The sequence below is a fragment of the Phyllostomus hastatus genome, unplaced genomic scaffold, assembly GCF_019186645.2.
Source record: "Phyllostomus hastatus isolate PE091 unplaced genomic scaffold, TTU_PhHast_1.1 phas_contig_1021, whole genome shotgun sequence".
In the NCBI taxonomy this organism is placed as follows: Eukaryota; Metazoa; Chordata; class Mammalia; order Chiroptera; family Phyllostomidae; genus Phyllostomus; species Phyllostomus hastatus.
The window spans coordinates 1,835,595-1,853,315 of record NW_025333505.1 but is presented as its reverse complement, the minus strand read 5'-3'; the positions used below and the strand labels follow the sequence as shown (position 1 = coordinate 1,853,315).

Below are 17,721 nucleotides of genomic sequence, written 5' to 3'. Positions count from 1 at the left end.
TTTAATTTGAAAGGTTTATATGACCCTATATTCACATAAACTAAAGTGTTCTCTCAGCTCCTAATCTGCTGCTAAACCCATCTAGTAAGTATTTTATTTCACATATAATTTTTACTTCAAAAACTTTCATTTTTCCTCTTTTGTTGTTTTTTCTCCATTAAGATTTTATATTTGCATATTCAGTATATATATATATACTGAATCAGTATATATATACTGTCTTTAAATTAATAGCACTAATTTATAATCTCTGTTTTACAGTTCTGATCTACTAATTTGGTCATCTCTGTCATTTTCAGTCCATTTCTGTCAACCAACTTTTCTCTGGTTATAAGTTTTATTCTCCTGCTTCCTCAAATGTCTAGTATGTTACAAAGTGTTTAGACCGGGTGATATGGATGCTATGTTGTTGAGTTTCTAAACTTGCATGGCCTTCCTTAATGGAATGTTGAGTTTTGTTTGAGCAAGGAATTATTTATTTGTGGGTCATATTGATCTTTTTTTCAGGTTAATTGCCAATCTTTGCTCAGATGTATGCAGAGTAGCCCTTACTTTGGGACTACATGATTCTAACCTGTTTCTGAGATCTCAACTGAACGCTTGGGGTTGCTCAAGTCTGCTCAATCTCGTCTAGTCTGAAATCGACCGAGTCTCAGCCTGGATGTCCTCTGGTTGCTGTTCATTTCAGAACTCTTCCAGCTGGTCTCGCGAGTCTCAGTTTTCAAACACACAGCTCGGCATTCCTCCAGCATCTGAACTGTAGAGACTCATGGGTGATCTGCTGCAGATTCTCCCAGCTCTTTCTCTGCACAGCTCTCCCCTTTCCACGATCTGTCCCACAAATTCTTTTCCTTGGGAGCTTTGCTTCCAATCGGTCTCCATCCCAGTGATGCTGCTATTTCTGTTTGGGATGCTGGACCATGTGCCAGGACCTGGAGTGTGAACCAGGCAGAAAGCCAGGAAGCTGGCAGGGCTCACTGCATTTGTGCATCTTCTCTCGAGGATCAGGGTCCTGCACTGTCTCTTTTCTAATCCCCTGCAAGGGTAATTTTACACATTTTGTCAGGTTTGTAACTTTTTGTGGTGGGAGAGCGATTCTCCCAAAGCTGAAAGCAGAAATAATCTATATAAACATCATTAAATGGATGAAATATCTGTGATGATTTACAAAATGATTTTTATTAGTACAGCCCTTATTGAATAAATTATTTATTGTCAGCCTTTAAATTCCTTATTTGAAAAGCAATGCATATATTTTGCATCTATAAATTGGATAATTTATTGAATAGTTTTGTCTTATTTACTCCCATTAACAGCCAAACTCACTCAAAAAAATCACATTGTCTCTTTTATGCCGTATTTTCTATAATGTACTGATGTACAACCCCTAGTTATTTTATTAAATGGTATAAATTAGGAGATTTTTGTTCTTTATTAACACTACTTTTCTAATAACTATTTTTGCATTCTTACTATTTGCCAGTCATTTATTATATTTTGCCAAAAGCATTTTATTTTATTTATTTTTAAATATATTGTATCGATTATGCTATTGCAGTTGTCCCATTCTTCCCCCTTTATTCCCCTCCACCCTGCATTTTATTTAGTACCTCAAAGCATTTTCCTAGAAATGTGATTATCAGAAGTCATTGGTTGTTTATCTGTTAAGTGTTAATGAACATATTGCCTAGTTTGCTGTATGCCTTAGTCCTCATGAGTACAAGGGCTTCATGTAGGAAAAGCCCTGGCAGAAAACGGTTACAGTCTATGTAAGCGAAGCTGCCAAGTGAAAGAGTAAAGAGAACTTGATTTCAGTCATCTCTGGCTCGGTGGGATTGGGGGATCTAGGCCATATTACCAGGGCTCAAGAGTAGCTGGCTCTTTTCTCATTCTGGGCAGGAGGAAGAGGATACTTCCTTTCCCCTTTCAGAAAGAGGGCCATCTGACTAGTTCCAGGCACATGGGATGTGAATGGAGGCACTCTGTATAACTTCCAAGCCTAATCAAGACAGAGTAGTTACTATAAGCTTCCCATGACCTCTCTTCCCTTGAGGGAGCCATGCATTGCCGGTGCCTCAGCCTGTCAGCCTCGGTCCCCCAATGAAGCAGAACATGGCTCCTCCCCTAGCTGAACATGTACTATGCACATGAACTAAAACTTTGTTATGCTGAAAAAAAAAAAAGATTAGGCCTCATCTTAAAAAACGAGTATTCTTTGAACTCTGAACTTTTGACAGCAAAATCTATTTTAGAGTCGCACATAATTGCTTTTTGTTTCATTTATAATCTACCAAAATTTCAAACCTTAGATGAGGAATTAATGGGTTGTTACATATATTTTTTCTAGTGATTTTTAGTTGAAAATTTCATGGTAAATTGATCAACCCTCAGCCAATTAGACTTTGACATGTACTAATAAGATCTAATTGAGGAATTATGAAGACATTTGCTCAGGAGAAAATGAGTGCATAATTATACCATAAAGAGGTTAGAGTATCAGTGTAACCCAGCTGGAGGAATATTAGTTGAAGTCCCAGCGGCATCTGTAAAGGACATTTCATGATATCTATGTGAAATACAGCCCTGCCAAGGCCAAGTAAAAGATGAACAGTAACCCACTGTCAATTACGGAAGTCTAAATATCTATTGTCCCCTCTTGTCTCTTCCTGGTTCAGGTGCCGGGGGATGGTCTCCATCTGACAGTGACCACTATCAATGGCTTCAGGTTGACTTTGGCAATCGGAAGCAGATCAGCGCCATCGCAACCCAAGGAAGATACAGCAGCTCCGACTGGGTGACCCAATACCGCATGCTCTACAGCGACACTGGGAGGAACTGGAAACCCTATCATCAGGACGGGAACATCTGGGTGAGTCACGGTCACAGAGGCAGAGGCACAGAACTGAGCTGCAGACGTCTGGCTGTCGCCACCCTGGTGTAGCCTGGGGACAGGGAGAGGGCTTGGGGGTGGCTTGGTTGGAGGAGGTTGATCTTGCTGGTTGTTTTCTTTTTTTCTTGTCTTTATGTGTTATTATTATTCTCCGGTACTTGCTAAATGAGAAGAAACGTGAGCAACGCACAGGGAGGTGGGAACAGGGACCCAACCCCGGCGTGCCCCGCCCCTCACCACGCCTTTCTCCTGGTGGTGGGAGGCTCTTCCCTTTCAAAGTGGGCGTGTCCTCTTCCCCAAGTTTGAGTGTATTTCTCAGCAAATAAAACCTCCCAATGAAACTGCGATGAAACATGAAAAAATAGCTATTAGGTAAATAATTTAAAGATGATAAAACACTAGGATCTCTTTAAACACAATATTTACTATATTTTTTGAGTTTAACTTATTTACTATATTTTTTACATTTAACTTGTTGCTTTAAACGCAATCAGTTGCTATATTTTTGTCTGGGATGCCTATCTGAAATGGTCCACATTGGACCCTAATCCTGAACCGTGGGCTAACAAATAGAATGAAAACAAAAGTCCTGGTGCAGGTTTCTGTTTCTGACTCCCGCTCACTCTTCTTCCTCAACCGACTCTCGCGTGGGAAGGGTCATCGCCAGCAGGGTTGACCTCGCCCGCTGATGGGCGCTGGGCAGAGCAGTTCACTTCCGGCCGGAAGCCGGTCCCAGTGTCTGCTCTGTGTCCACCCAGGGCTGTTCTGATGAAACGCCATTCAGTAGTTACTGACCACTTCTCAAGAAGAGAAAAGTGAGGTGGAAATATGGTTTTCTGTTAAAGGAGAAGAAAATGGAAGACCGGCCGTAGGTCTGGAGCACATCAGACTCCACGCTGAGCATCCCCTCCCCAAACATTAACAATAGAATATATGAATTTATTCATATGACACAGAGAGAGAGACATTGGTTTGTTGTTCCATTTATTGATGCATTCATTGATTGTTTCTTGTACGTGCCCTGACCGGGGATCAAACCCACAACCTTGGCGGGTGTATGGGGACGATGATGCTCTAACCAACTGAGCTACTTGGCCAGGGCATTTTTAAATATTTTAAAATTTTACTGGCCTTCACTCTTATATGCATACACTTGTCAATATTTATTTATTAAAAACATTCAGAGAAGCTGATTATCTATCTATCTGTCTATCTATCTATCTGTCTATCTATCTATCTATCTATTATCTATCCATCTATTCTCATTGACTGAAGAAACCGTTTCCTCAGACTGCAATTTCTATCCAAGGCTTAGGGCGATGGGTCTCAGCGCGGGCTATCCGTCTGAATGACCTGAGGAGGACGGAAAGATCATAGATGTCGGGCACACCCAGACCCGTGAGACAGAATCATCTAACTAGAAATTAGGTGAACAATACCAATAACATATTCAAAGACAGACATCTTGAATGTGAGTTAAATATTGAAATTATGAAGACATAATCTAGAAGAGTAGAAACAGTAATATATAGATAAGAAATTTCCCATATTGTAACAGTGGTTAAAATCCTTATTACAGATCTGTATTCACTTATTTTTTTACTATAAGAAAAAAAATTTTAAAGTTTAGCCAGTTTACTCCTAAAACATTTCAATTACATTGGAAAATTATGTGTATTTACAACACTTGAATAAATTACTCTAAAATACGAAGTGTTGACAGACCTATTTTAGTTTAATTATTTTTAAAAGCAGCCATAGCCAAAATCAAGAGAAGCCATCAATATCAAACAAGAAAAAAGTGGAGGAGGAGGTGGGGGGCGGAATTCACTTTTTAAATTGTGTTCTTCACAGTGTTAGCCAGAATGCTAGGGAGTTTTAACCTGATCAGAACCACTCTTTGAGAATTTATATTTAAAAGTCCTCAAGTAATTTTTGTGAGTGGTCAGAGTTCGGAGCAAGGGCCTGGGGCAGGTGGAGCCAGTACTATGGTGCCAGCTTTTGAGACAAGAGAAAGCTTCTATGGCTAAGGTGACCCACAAGAAGTCAGGAGGCAAAGCTCCAGTTCAAGGCAAAGCTCCCTGCACAGGGCTCAAGGCAAGTTTTTAGGGGTTGGGGGAAACAGGCTGCTATGGGGAAGCATTGTGGGGAAGGTTTGGACTGGAGAGCCTTGGAATGTGGCCATTTTTGCTAAGTTAGGGGAAACGTCTTCAGCGCTGATCTCCCTGGACAATGGACCTTTCTCTTCTGAAAGGAAGGGTTCCCGTGTTCAAATCCCAGTCACGTCCCGGTCCCTCGGTTCTGTGAAGGGGACAGGACTTTGGTGCTTGGTACAACCAGAGGTCAAAGTTCTCTCCTCCACACACGGTTCAGCTGTGTGACTTGTGGTTTTGGTCTGTTGTCCCTGAACAGCAATCCAGTATCTTGTTAGAAACAGGGCAGGGCCAGTTTGAGCTGGTTCTGTGGTCACACTGGCCTGGGCAGGTGGTCATGTCCGCAGGCAGCAGCACCCAGTGGTAGTAACTGTCACATGAAATAAGGACACAGTGTCCTGAAAAAAGGGGTGCCACAGTAGTCCTTCAGAAATAACGTCTATCGAGCCATAATTGTACGGCAAGAACATTTGTACATTGGGATGTATAAGTTGTAGGAAGCACATAGTGGGGGAAAATGTCTCTTTATGGATAGTTTTCATCTTACAATTAAGATCATTCAAAGCCTCTAGCATCATTTATTTAAAAAGTGTCTTTCAACCCTGGAAACACAATGGAATAACCCAGAAAGCTTTAAAACATAGGGATGGTGGGTCCCACCTGCAGATGTTGGATTTAGTTGGTCTAAGGTGCAACCTGGGCACGGGGCTTTTAAAGGTTCCAGGTCATACTAATTGTATATGTATATGTATATGTATATGTGTATGTATATGTATATGTATATGTGTATATATGCAGCCAACACTGAGAACCACATGTTCTGTTGGTTTTGGGCCTGTGGGTCGGGAGTGGATGGAGGGATTTTACTGTGAAAAACAATAGTAGAATCGAAAATTAGAAAGAGCCTTTTTTAAGGTGTAGCAGAGAGAAAGTCAATGACCAACCAACCCACAGACCAATCACCTGAGAGGAGACAATTAAGGCTCAGACCACAAGCTTTTCCTGCAAAACCCTCATTATTTCCTAACCCTGTGAGGATTCTAGCCTAAAATCAGATCAGCGTGCTGGTAAAATTACTTGAGAGGCCACAAGCCAGCCTCCGAAGTATCTGTCACATTTCTGTTTTGTCAAGTCTTCCTCTCACAAGGGGAGTGTGTCAGTCCGCGCCTCTCACACTGTGCACAGGTGGAGAGCAGCTGACAGCTAGTGCAGGGGGAGGTCGGGGGGTGCAGGGGTCAAGCACAAAGGAAAAAGGACTCACGGACAACAGGGTGGTGACCACAAGGGGGTAGAAGAGGGCTAAATGGTAATGGGAAAAATACAATAAAGATTAAATTTTTAAAAAAGATGGTTGCTAAAATGCAACCATGCCTGAGCTTTTCTTCATTTATCCCTAAGCAGTTAGGGATAATCCCATGCTGACTAAATACAGAGACATAAATTCAAAGGGCTCAGTAGGGGAAAATCTTCCAAGGTGACCTGGACTCTTGGCAACATAACGATTACATTCCTCTTAATAATCTATGACAGAAAAGTTTTAATCCTGCTCATAGGAAAATAGTCCATCATTTTGATGTATTCGAAAGGATAAAATCCATTGTTTTCTAAAAATTCTGGAGAACGTTATAGTATATGTCTTAACATGCATGCAGTGATTAAAATTTAGCATGTTCACATCTCAACATACAATGCTCTTTGGCTTAAGTTTAATAAAATGGTTATTACTACTGGGTTTTCTTTCAATCCAACTACTGTTTAATGTAAGGTATACTGCACTTAAAAAAAAAGATTTCTGACATAGCAAAGATTGGCTGGCTTTTGGATGGACAACACTGTATGTAAATCCCAGATAGTCAAAAGATTTTACAGTTGGTGCTGTTGTGAGGTTGCTTTTCCTACCCGTTCCTAAAATGACTGATGACCGAGAAGAATGCCCAGGAATGGACATTCAATCACTCGAATACTGTTTTCAACAAACGCCAGTGGTTGGTCCTTCTGTGATTGCAGGGGATACGGACAACATAACTAATTTTATCATCGTATTCTCCTTAGATGCCCATATGGGGTTTCTGAATTATTTTCTGACCTTTGGATAATCCTTGAAAATAAGCAAGATCAGCTTGTGTATTGACACATTATGGCAGTGCCACAATGTTTTTAAAGTCATGAATCTGGCTCTGGACTCTACCCGTGGGATGAGAATGGCTCTTGAAAAAAATCTTGAAAATGGTTTATCTGAATATTTAATACTCACAGGTGTGAGTGGCTAAATGTGCTTAACTAGTCAAACCTTCTCATTCCTTTTTGATAATACCAAGCCTAATAGGATTCTTTATACTTTATCCACAATGACAAATGGTTTTATTTAGAATTCCCGTCACAATGTAGAAGGGTGATATGTGCAGACTGGTAAAATTAATACCCCCTGTATATTACATTTCCATATTCCAAGATGTCTAACTTGCATACTTTTCTTGAGTATTTCAGGTTTCCCAGGAATGATCCATTGGACAGGGGAAGTGGTCTTTGTAGGCATTTCTCATTGATAATCCATGCAGCCTTGCATTCCACAAGAATCCCATGCCCTGGCTGGTATAGCTCAGTGGATTGAGCACGGGCTGTGAACCAAAGTGTCATAGGTTTGATTCCCAGTCAGGGCACATACATGGGTTGCAAGCCATGACCCCCAGCAACCGCACATTGATGTTTCTCTCTCTCTCTCTATCTCCCTTCCTTCTCTCTCTAAAAATAAATAAATAAAATCTTTTTTTAAAAAAAAGAATTCCAGCAGATTTTCGCTAAGGGGCTGCATTTAGTTTTGCTCGGGAAACTCAATTACTGATTTTGAATACAGATTATATGGAGCTCAAATAGAAAATTGTACTAATAGGGAATGCCTTCTTCACATCCTACTACTATTTTGTAGGATAGTACCTACTACAAATTCACCTGTAATTTAAACATAGGCTTTTCTTTTTAAAAATTTTTTCTTAAAGATATAACAAAAAGTTTATATATTAGATATTATAATTACTTTTTAAAACAGTTTTGATCCCTTTATGAATGGTAGGCCAGTATCAGGCTGTGGTCAGTACCACTGAATGTATTAGATGGAGAATCCACAGGACAGAAATGTTTTATTACATTTGATAGCATGGTCGGAGACTCACCGATAATATAGGAATAGATAAGTTCATATTTTCTGAGAATATTAGAGCATTTGCTAGATGTGTGAAAAACTTGAATCGCTGTCACTTACATGCTTCCTCCACACACGTAAAACAATTGATTATAATAAATTTGAAACATTTAAAATGTCTAGAATGCAAACAGTCATTAACAGATTAATTTACTAAATTATTTGATTCCCTGAATATCAAGTCCATAACTGGAACGATGTGTTCTCCACTTCCTTTATAACCAAAGGTCCAATCAATCAATATTTGCATAATAAAAGTTCCCCAAACATCTTACTGGATTTGCCTACAACCAACCAGGTGTTTGGCAAGGGAAAACCAAGCTATGCTTTTCAAGGTCTGAATTCAAGGATCTAATTTCGTTATTTGGCTCACAAACTCAAAGAAGTCACTTTGTGTCTCCAATATCTAATCTGAGAAACGGGAAAGGTGCCTATTGGGGGATTTAAGTGAGGTTCTATAAGAAGTTCTGCAAGCTACAGAGATTCGGCAACATGCATGTGATCAGTTCCCTCTCTCAAAGCATTCCGGGAAACGAGTGTAGTCTTTCCCAGTGAGAATAGTCCATCAGGACCATTGTCACATTTTTAATCTCCCTCTCTCCTTTCCGGATCCAGTCTACCTGAGTTTATTCTTACTCCGTGTTGTAAAATAACTGACAATGTTTTAGATGGAGGAAGCATGGCTTGAAGTCGGAGGTGGACGGTGGTCAAGTCTGCGGCTCATCTTCCAGTTGTGGAGTGCCCCCAGGAGACAGCGAGGGCAGGCGGGGCTTGGGAGGGAGGCATGGCGGGCCAACCCAGCTCTGTGCCAAATGCCGTTGCGGCGGTTGCAACAAATCACCTGTTACCATAATGAAGGCCAGGTGCCCAATGAGCTGTGGAAGGGGACCTTGTTTTAAATGAATGCATTATTCCGTCCTGTCCTCTCAACCGTTCATTGTAGTGGTTGCACTAATTTTCCAAATCACTTAAAAATATGTTCGAGTTATAAATGGGAAGCATAAGTGTTTCACAGTTCAATAGTAAGCTGAGCTTCTGTCAGACAGATCTAGAACTGTTGCCTGCATGCGAAATGAGGGAAGGCCACCGTCCTGGTCTCTTACCCGTGTATCTGCCATCAGCGAGTAACACCCTCCGCTTCACTTAGGACACAAGTGGCATGCGTTTTGGTGATGGACAGGAATTCCCCTGGCTTGTTTATGGAGACAGTGGCACATGGCTGTCATTGGTTGTTTGGGAAAGCAGCTGGCAGGCACATTCGAAATAATGTTATCAATAGCTTGTTGAGAAATAAAACACCTCGGAGTCATCGGCATTAAAGCCTTTTTAAAATGACCCCTGGCATACATGGGGTAAAATCTTTAGGCCATGTGTAGAAGAAAATAATTCCCAAGCTGAATTTAGTATCAGCTTTTTCTTTCTCTGAAATAGATTCTTCTGTTTACACCTCTCTTAGGCTGGGTGATATTTTAACAGTCTCATGCATTTTAATAAGTTGAGAGGATATTCCAAATCCTTTTGCATAGATGGTAAGGCCTCTATTTGTGAATTCTGATCACCTTTCTAGATACACATTTGGGTTGTGAGATTCTCATTTTAAGAGGTCGTGAGGTGATGTCTTGTGTCAATCTGTGAGTCATTTAATATTCTAAACATAAACAATGCCCTGGCTGATGTGGCTCAGTGGATTGAGTGCTGGCCTCTGAACCAAATGGTTGCCAGTTCGATTCCCAGTCAGGGCACATGCTGGGGTTGCGGGCCAAGGTCCCAGTAGGGGGTGCAGGAGAGGCAACCACACATTGATGTTTCTCTCTTTCTCCCTCCTTTCCCCTCTCTCTAAAAATATATAAATAAAATCTTTTAAAAATATTCTGAACATGAAAAAATATATAGAAATATTCTAACAAACATGGCCATGTGTTTATTTTTTCCAGAAATTTGAAAGATAAAAATAAGATTTATTAATAATAGAGAATATATTGTTAGCATGCATTGTTAGGTAAAGGAAAATGATTAACGTTATATGATAAGATTTCTTAGAGGCAATAAAAATATAGTATATAATTGTTCACAGCCTAGTGTGTTTTTCATCTGAGATAAAATAGGGCATATGAAATCATTATTCTGAAATTTTTAAGTATATTTGATTGCTTGGCAAGCTCTCTGGAAAAGGAAAGGCTCTCAGTAAGAATCCTGATATTGCCAAGTCCTTATTTTACTCTGGACTCCAACAGTGGAGACGCTAATATTTTTCTTGCCAGAACAAGGTGGGATTTAGGTGAAGGGGGGCTAAATGACTTCAAGTGAATGCAAATTTCCACCGAGTGTTAATAGATAGATACCTAAGAATATTTAAAATAAAATATGTATCCCCTCATGAAAGATGCGTGCCCCTGCTCAGGTGGTAACTTTGGGGAAGTTAGAGGCAGACTGGTCAGCCTGCCTGGGGGCATTCGGAGCGGGGGACCGCAGGCTGCTGTGTGGCCACAGGCCCCCGAGCAGCAGGCGCTCTGGAGTCAGAGCACGTAGGCCCATCGTCAGGCTTCGTTCACGTAGATCTGTGTAACTTTGGGCAGATCCCTTACGCTTTCTGTGCCTAGGTTTCCTCATCTGCCCAATGCAACGGATAACTCTACACTTCACGTCAATAGTACCTCCCTCAGTAGAGATTACAGGGACCACATGAAGAGCTTTGAAAAATGCCTGTCACATATTAACCACTCAATTACTATATTTTATTAATGTGCGACTTCCAGATGCATTGCTATCGTATATTGTATTGGCCCTGTCCTTGAAAATTCAAAACAGCCTACTACTTTCACGCTGCAATAGGTTTTCCGTACTAATGCACTGGCACATGAGTTGTATTATCATTGTGCTTCTCAGCCTGAAGTGATTAATAACTCATTTCCAAGTATAATTGGGAATGCTAATTGAATTATGACATTTGACTCATGATCCTATGCATTGTCACACAGAGTCCCATGCATCACAGTACAAACTGTGTCTGGATAGGGCCCGGCCTGGGCGAGACTGAGTGGGAAAGTGTGAGATTGGATCATGCTATTTGGTCAGGTGCACAATGTAAAACATATGAATGGTTTATTGCTGTAATTTTTCATTTAAAATTTCGGACCGTGGTTGACCAGGGTCACTGAAACCACAGAAAGTGAAACCACGGATAAGGGGGCGCAGTATGCCAGTCAGCCACAAAGGTAGAAAGCCCGCAGACAGAGTGAGAGGCCCCTCTGAATGGAGATACTCAGTGTGAGCCTGTGGGCCAGCAGCGTCCGCACCCCTGGGAGCTCGAGAGAAATGCAGACAGTCAGAGACCCACGCCATACTCTTCAAGTCAGAATCTGCATTTTTTCCTTATTTTAGAGAAAGGAGAAGGGAGGGAGAGAAACATTCATATGAGAGAAGAACATCAATTGATTGCCTCTCATACACACCCAGCACATTGAACCTGCTACCCAGGCATGTACCCCTATCGGGTATTAAATCAGCAACCCTTCAGTTTGCAGGATGGTACCCAACCAACTGAGCCAAAGGGGCTGGGGAGTATCTGCATTTTAACAGTATTCACAGATGACTCATATACATGTCAAGGATAGGATGTATTTGAAAAAGGGGAATGAGAATCTGCCCATGTCGCCAAGCCATAGTGCAGAATGAAAAGGATTAGAAGTCACAGTGCAAATTGTACATCGACTTAGGAAAGGAGAATAAACTTTGACAAACAGGCACTTACTGAACATTAATCGCAACAAACCCACACAGTTACTGCTTTCTAAGGGCAAAAAAAAAATAGATTGGCAATGCTAAACATATACATTTATAATTACAGTGTACGACTACCTATATCCTAATGGATGGAGTTTTTCACAGGTTGTCCTGCGAACACATACACACACAGAGCGCCTCATTCAGAGTGGTTGGAGGTCATGATCAGCAAAGGCTTCTAGAGGAGCTACGTGTTGTTGCTAAGCAGGTGAGGAGTTGGTTTTGCAGGGAGCAGGAGCAGGGAGCCCTGCCTCCAGACGAATCTTCTACTGAAATGGGTAGGAATGGATAGTGAGACACTATAATTAACCCCGTCCTTCCCAAATGCTTATTACAAACCTACGTACGAATAAAAATCTGACCTCTCATTAAAATTCTGCAATCATAAGCTATGTCATGCGATTATCAACTTTGGAAGAAGGTTGGAGTTTACACAGTCTTTCAGGGCCCGTCTCTGTACTACTCACAGGACAGAGTTCACCACCGAGCGCATAACGGACATTTCAGAGTGTACAATTGAATCGAAGTACCTCATTCTGAAGATAAATGGGCTAAAACTGAGGGACATGATGTTACTTAAATCCAAGCCACAAATCCAGAGATACTGACCCCAGTACTCAGCATGGAGCCAAATGCCTATTTTTGGTTTAGCAAGAAGCCTCATTATGATAATGACCACTTGCTTATTTTGACTGAATGCAAACAGTTTGGTTGCATAACACAGATACTCACAGAAGGAGAGAGCATGAGCTCTGGAGGTGGACTTCACACATTACATCTTTGCTCCAACACTAGCAACAGGAAACCCTGAACTATGCTAACGGTGAATGGTTGAAGGACATCAAGTAAGGAGTTGATAGATCTATCCTGGAGAATAATGCAACCTCAATTTAAGGATACTAACTGCAAGCAGAAGCCTGGTTATCTTGTGCAATCTTCCGTACGCTCGTGTGCCCGATGACGGTGACGATGTCTGCACTGTGTGTGTCACTTATGCACACAATTTAGCCAAGTAACTAATTTAGTCAGTGTTGACTTTGAGAAGGAACTCAGAGAATGTTAAAATGTCTTGGCAAATACGTTTAGTTTGCTTGAATAAACTAGCTTAATTATCTTCTGTGTGATCATTCTGGCAAAAGGATGAACAGCGGATAGCCTGCATGCACGGTGCCCTCGGTTACCCTCTGCGCCTTTTCAGAAGTTGAGAGAAAGCATGAAGCAGAGACTTCTGCGGTGGAAAGGTACATCGTGTTTCCAAATGAAGAGACTTTTTGATATACACATCTGTGTCTCTCCCATGAAGTGCACTGACATGTTTTAATGAGACAGTGAGTCTATTATAATTGGCATTTGCATGGTTTATAACCATATTAATACGAAGCTGTAGTGGAGTCTGTGAAAAGACTCTTCCATGATGCAGCAGAGCTGATCCAAAAAATCTCCGTGGGTCAACTGATCAGTGATAACAGCCACTCAGCATTTATTGAGCTTTCACTGAGTGTTTGATATGCTTTATCTCAGTCAATCTTTGAAACAACTAAAATGCAATAATGTAGATGATGATGATGATGATGGTGATGGTTAAGCCCATTCTATAGATGCAGAAATTAAGGACTGGAGGAGGCAGTGACTTCCTTGGAGCACGTGGTGAATTAACAGTGGAGCTGCAATTTGACACCCGGACTGTCTAACTGACTAGCTTGTGGTCTTCACCACTACAGCTCTCCTCCGCTGTCCCTTCCCCTCCTACAGGACACTTGGTGCCCACCACATCTTAACTATAATGTGCTACCTGTCTTTGTGACAGTGTATCGTGTAACCATGCCCTTCTTTTTGTAAAGGTGCCAGTCATATTGGGTTAGGGGCCCAATCTTCCCCCAGTGTGACCTCATTTTAACTACTTTCAATATGTATGCAATGACCTCATTTCCAAATAAGATAACATTCTGGGGTCCTGGGGGCTAGGACCTGAACATATGGATTTTAGTTGGATGTAATTCAACACGTAATACCTGAGTACTAGAAAGTGCTTTATAAAGTTATACTATGAAAACCTAATTGCTACCAGGGTGGCAGTGATAGTGTTGGGTGCATTTTGAAGAACACGGACTGGTCTTATAAGGAAGACTATAGCTTCTCAGAGGAGTGATGTATCATCATGAACTCAGGGGATACGCCTGGGACCCACCACAAGAGACTGATTGATGACTAGTTATAGGTGACCCTCTGCATTCATTTATTTACAAGCAAGACATCAAAGAAACATTTCCAGAATCATTCTCTCTTGGGTGGCACATGAGCCAAAGATATTTTTATCTTTTTTTTAATCAGTCCCTCACCTCCCACCATGAAAAATATTTGACCCTTAAAAAATATGCAAGTTTCAAATCTCACATAGTTTATTCTGAGTTAAACACCATTTGGGCCCTGGCTGGTGTGGCTCAGTGGATTGAGCACTGGCCTGTGAACCAAAGGGCCATGGGTTCGATTCCCAGTCAGGGCACATGCCTGGGTTGTGGGCCAGATCCCAGGTGGGGGGCACGTGAGGGGCAACCACATGTTAATGTTTCTCTCCCTCTCTTCTCCCTCCCTTCCCCTCTGACTAAAAATAAATAAATATTTTGAAAATTTTAAAAACACTGTTTAGTACTATAAACATCATTTAATTCTTTGAGCTATATTACTTATTAAAAACTGGATTCTAGAGGATGTATATTCTAAATAATTACAGACATGTCTTCTGTCAACAAAGAAAAGAGTTCTCTCAAAGATAAAACAGCATGGCCCAGTTGGATCCTGAGATTTAATTGCAAATTCATTTAGATTGTAATGGTATCATGTTTTACAGTTTTGTTACAGTACACAAATTAGAAAATAGAGCTGTATGCGACAACCTGAGAGCAACAGAAAAAGACCACGGCTTTATTAAAAAGTTATTCAGGCTGCTTACAATAGCCAGGCACGAGTGAGTATTTGATAACAGAACTGAAAAACTACAGAAGTTGGCAGGTCCTTTGAAAGGAATTTTTGATTGGAATTCCAGAAAATATCGACAATGGTTTTGTCACATGACTTATTAAACAAAATGGTCAGTATATAATCAAATATCTATGATTTCATGATTTTATTCTTGGAATAGTGATAGGAGTGCATTTTAGCTTTTCTGAAAATAAGCATTAATGTCACTGTTGTTTGTTTTTCAATTTTAAAGTCAGAGGCCAAAGAATTCATTATTCAGATAATTATTTTATGGTTGGAGTCGGGGTAACTGATAATGAAATAAAACACACACATGTGCATATCCAACCCTTACTAAAAGTAAATGTTAATCTTCCCCCAAGTTACAGAACATCTGTGGATGTTTAATAGAATCAATTTGATTTCTCCACTGATGCAGTTGCAGTGCGTAGATGTCAGACGTTTTGACTAAGGTCAAACACCACAGCTAACACTGCCGTTCACACCGGACTTGCCTGAGAAGTCCTTCCTGGGTCAAATACTGTGGCAGGAGCCTAAGAGGTGACAGACCAAGTTGCTTCCCTAGTTCTCTGTCCCCAAAGTCTTTGCTGTCTCCACTCTACCAGATTTAAGGAGGTAAAACAGTGAGTGATGAAAACGTGTACGTTCTCAGAGGGGATTATTCGTCTTGTCATCGTGTTGGGTCACACCAGCTAGGACAGTGCTTTGTGCATTGGACGTCCTTAGTAAATACTTGTGAACAGATTCACTGACTTATGGGAGTTAGTGGACATTGGGATACGGCCACTTAACCTTGATATATGCTATAACACAAACTATACACTTCTTTACTTATGTCCGTACTTTTAGGAAATGTAAACTATGCAGCAGTATTCTTACGTTGTTCAGAAAATAAAAAGAGAGAGAGAGAGAGAGAGAGAGAGAGAGAGAGAGAGTGTGTGTGTGTGTGTGTAGGGAGAGGAAAAGAATGATGTGTCCTGGCCAGTGTGGCTCAGTGGGTTGGAGCATCATCCTGTGGACCAAAAGGTCACTAGTTCAACTCCTAGTCATGGCACATGCCTGGGTGGCAGGTTCGGGTCCCTGGTTGGGGCACATGTTTTCTTTCTCACATGGATGTTTCTCTTTTTCTCCCTCCTTTCCCCTCTCTCAAACATCAATAAGCATGTCCTCAGATGGGCATTAAAAAAAAAAAGAATGGTACAGCACAGAGCAACACTGGGGAATCGAAACAAAAACAGAGGGTATACAGCGCCCCATACACTATTCATGCTACTTTCCTGTAAGTCTGAAATTATTTCTAAAGAGGACTTAAAACAAGTATTTTTTAAACGAACAGATGTGGTGCTATCAACACATTATTTTTGTTGCTGCAAACAGGGCATTTGAAAACCAGACGTCTTTTGAGCGCGCATAAGCGTATTGTCCTTAAGCTGAACATTGACTCCTGTATCCGTATACGCCCTGGTCTCTGTCACGCTCTCCCAAGGAGGGTGGATGTCCCGAGGAAAGGAGCGATTGCATTGTGACAAGGCAGGGGAAAGACGCGATACCGCAGCAGTGACTGAGGGGCCCCCCGTGAGGAGCCACGGCCAGGCGGGGCGGGGTGGGCGCCCGAACCGACGGGAGGAATCAGGGCACCAGAGATAACCTCGCCGCCGTGTGCCCACACACCGTGGTGCCCTCGGGACCAGTCCCGATCGAAATGCCGTCAGCTCGCGGCAGCTCCCTCTGTGCTCAGTTTACCTCGCACACTCCGAAGCACTGCACGAATAAACTAAATTCCGAAGGAGACTTATTGCACAGGATTCTCGGGGTGGAGGGGGGTCGGCAGGTTGCCGCCAGCTGTGGATGACGCCCTCAGCCAGGAGGGGCCCCAGCATCCCAGGTCACCCTTGTCAGCGCCACGTGGACAGCGGAGAGAAACCAGACAGATGAAAAGGGCTCCGGACAATTCGACGTTTTGCAAACATCTGCAGGAAGAGGCACTGACGGCCTGAGACTGAAGAAAATAAATCACAATTAGGTCTTGTTCTGGCAAAAAAAAAAAAAAAAAATCACCAAGGTCTACACTGGTAAGATTTCTCTTGACAGAAGGATATGTAGTTTCCTGGGAGGGTTTTCAGGCAAATGTGATTTACTGGTTTTCTGCATTCACTTATTGTGTCCAGATACCGAGAGCAACATCTCTCCCTGAGAAGGAGGTTTATACCTAGTTACCAGGCTAACTAGGTATCAGTTTTCCTGTAACTACATATAAATATTTTGCAGTTTCCCTACCAGCTCTGGTTTTTAAAATGGTTAATGACCCCTTATTTAATAATATCATGTACTGAAGGTAGTCACTTATAAATAGCATAAACTTTCATGTTTGACGTTTTTATCAATATTATGATCATTTAAATGTATGGCTTAGCATTCCTCTTTTTTGGATAGATTTTGCCGCACCGTATTTATTTCACGGAACATTGCATAAATACCTTTCTGTCAACCTTCACACTTTTGGAATACCCAGGAGAAGCCCACGTGGAGAAAATGATATCGTGAATGTGCCTCTCTCCTCTAAGAATGAGCCCTTAGAACCTACACGGGGTTTGCATTTACATATCAGAGGATTCCTAAACCTTCAGAAAACCAGGCTGAAGTCCTGACACACTGTGTGGATTCAGATCCTCTGAATAAAACGATATTAAAAGCAATTGAAATCGAGGGTAAAGGTA

The 17,721-nt window shown here is 41.5% G+C and overlaps 1 protein-coding gene across 1 annotated transcript in view; it reads left to right on the top strand.

Annotated features, from left to right (window-relative positions):
• The window catches only part of CNTNAP2 (contactin associated protein 2), a 1,612,013-nt gene that overhangs the window by 571,758 nt on the left and 1,022,534 nt on the right, over positions 1-17,721 (top strand). Inside the window, exon 3 of the mRNA XM_045834058.1 lies at positions 2,676-2,869. Coding sequence (XP_045690014.1) covers positions 2,676-2,869 — 194 coding nt within the window. The remainder of the gene's footprint in view (positions 1-2,675; positions 2,870-17,721) is intronic.